We start from the raw sequence: 2,245 nt of genomic DNA on the forward strand, positions 1-2,245 counted from the left end.
TTTTTTTTTTTTTGTCTTTGTTAGAGTTTACCCGTTTCCAGTTTGCCTACTCCTAGCATGTAGCCCTTCTGATGTCCTGTGAAAACTGGGCTTTTACCATGGCCCTCCTACATTTTTTTTTCCCCTCCCCAAACAGATAGCTTTGCACTTTGGTAACCAATTAATCTAGGTACAAATCACCATAATGTTGTTTTAAGGTCTCAGTGTTTTGAAGTTTTCAGTGTTTGAGGCCTGGTCTATTTCCTGTTTCATAGGGTATACTTCGATTCCCACTGAAAGTGTGGGTAATCTACCAGGAGGACCCTTCCACTTTGACAGGCTGTGAACCTCACTTTTTGTCTCCTTATCTCTGTGGGATTGCTGACAGCTCTGTTTAATTTCTCTGTTCCTACTTGTGAATAGCAAATGCTTCAATGAGAAAAGTCGTGCTAAATGTCTTCTGTGTGCTTTCTTCTCTTAGGATCTTTATTCCTTAAATCTTAGGTGCCTTGGTGACTTTCCATTGCCTTTAAAAATATTAAAACACACTTTAATCCAACATTTTTAGTTACTCTTGTTGTATGGCTAATCTGAGAGAAGCTAATCTGCTATTGCCAGAAAGATAACCTTTTGCCGTTATATTTTTCAATTATTTAAGTGTGAAACGATGGTACCTCGTTGTATTTAATGTCAGAAGAGGAGAGTAAACATTCCTTCCTCCCCAAATAATGATGCATACCACTTTTGAGCACTGAATAATGTTGTGTGTATGTACACACATTTATTTGACAATATTTATCTCTTGTAGGTTGCTTAGCCAAACAATGAAGGATCATCTAGTAAGAGTAGCAAATGAAGCTGAATTTATCCTGAGCAGGCAGAGGGCGGAGGATATTCACAGACATGCAGAATTTGAGGTAAGTTACACATATGCCTGGTGTGAGGAAATTACAGTGTTTTAATGGTAATCATGGGAAATTGCCCAGGTAAAATGGCATTATGGCCTAAGAAAACCTTTTAATTTTTTTAATCAAAATATTAAAAATTAAGCTTGTGAGTGAGTCATAGGGGATTCTGGAAAGTTAGTATATATCTCTTTAGCCCTTTCATCTCAACTCCAGTTCAGCTACGAGTTGATCAGAGTAGCTTCTATGTTTGGCTGTCCTGATCCTAATAATGAGAGGTGGGTCTGGGCTCTGATGATTTTCCAAAACAGAAAATTAGTGAAGGACTTTGGCCCTCTTTGGGCAAGATGGAGCTAGTTAACCAGAAATGAAAAAAAATCTCTATGGCAAAATAAAACACTAGTATGTTTTTTCTCCCTCACACTCACACACGTACCAAGACCCCAAAATACATATAGTAATCAGTATGAAATGACTTTCCATTAGCTTATATTTTGTTTTCAACCCTTTAATAAGATTTTTTAGTTTTGTTCCAAAGAGTATCTATGTTCTTCTTGCAGCATATATTAAAAATTCCCAGATGGTATAAGGATATAGGATGAAAGGTGGTGATATAGTAAATATTTTAGAAAAATATTTGGAAAATTGTAAAAGTGGAACCTGAGGCATATGTGAGAATTTGGTAACCAAGATAGGATATTTAGAAAATGTAAATACAAAAGTAGACATCTATTACTACATATAACTGTTAGCTGAGAAAAGATACCATGAACAACTTGGAAAGACTTAATGCATATGACTGAAAATGATTAATATGTTCACTGTACTGATAATCCTTATTAAATGATAAGAGAAAACAACCCAATAGACAAATACTCTGAGACTATGAATAGGAAATTCACAGAAGAACCTAAGTGACTAGTAAACATATAAAATGATTCTCACACAAATATTCAAGGAAATGTAAATTAGAGAAATTGTGATCTATTGCTTCTTTATTCTCAGATTGAGAGAAAGGAAAAAGAGAGCATTTTTGTATTGCTACTGGGAATGTACATTTTTAGTCTTATGGGAAAGTAGTATGGTCTTATCTATTAAAATAATTATATAGACACACTCATAAACACCCATTTATCCAGTAATCCTATTTTTGTGAGTATATCTCTCAGGCAAGTAAAAGTAATAGTATGTAAGGATAGGTATACAAGACTGTTTATTGCAGTTTTGTATGTAAATTTAGCAAAATAAAAATCAATCAAGGAAAAACAGAAGGAAAATTTTTTTAAGCAAAAGAATCATTATTTTCTAAAAGAATAGGTTAATAAATTATGAAAAAAATTAAAAGGTTGATGGTTTTATGT

General features: G+C 33.8%; 1 protein-coding gene across 1 annotated transcript in view; it reads left to right on the top strand.

The window, feature by feature from the left end:
• Positions 1 to 2,245, top strand: part of LRBA (LPS-responsive vesicle trafficking, beach and anchor containing) — a gene marked incomplete at its 5' end in the record, with an annotated part of 547,723 nt that overhangs the window by 117,996 nt on the left and 427,482 nt on the right. Inside the window, one exon of the mRNA XM_008566486.1 lies at positions 788 to 896. Coding sequence (XP_008564708.1) covers positions 788 to 896 — 109 coding nt within the window. The remainder of the gene's footprint in view (positions 1 to 787; positions 897 to 2,245) is intronic.

The sequence above is a fragment of the Galeopterus variegatus genome, unplaced genomic scaffold, assembly GCF_000696425.1.
Source record: "Galeopterus variegatus unplaced genomic scaffold, G_variegatus-3.0.2 Scaffold245, whole genome shotgun sequence".
Lineage (NCBI taxonomy): Eukaryota > Metazoa > Chordata > Mammalia > Dermoptera > Cynocephalidae > Galeopterus > Galeopterus variegatus.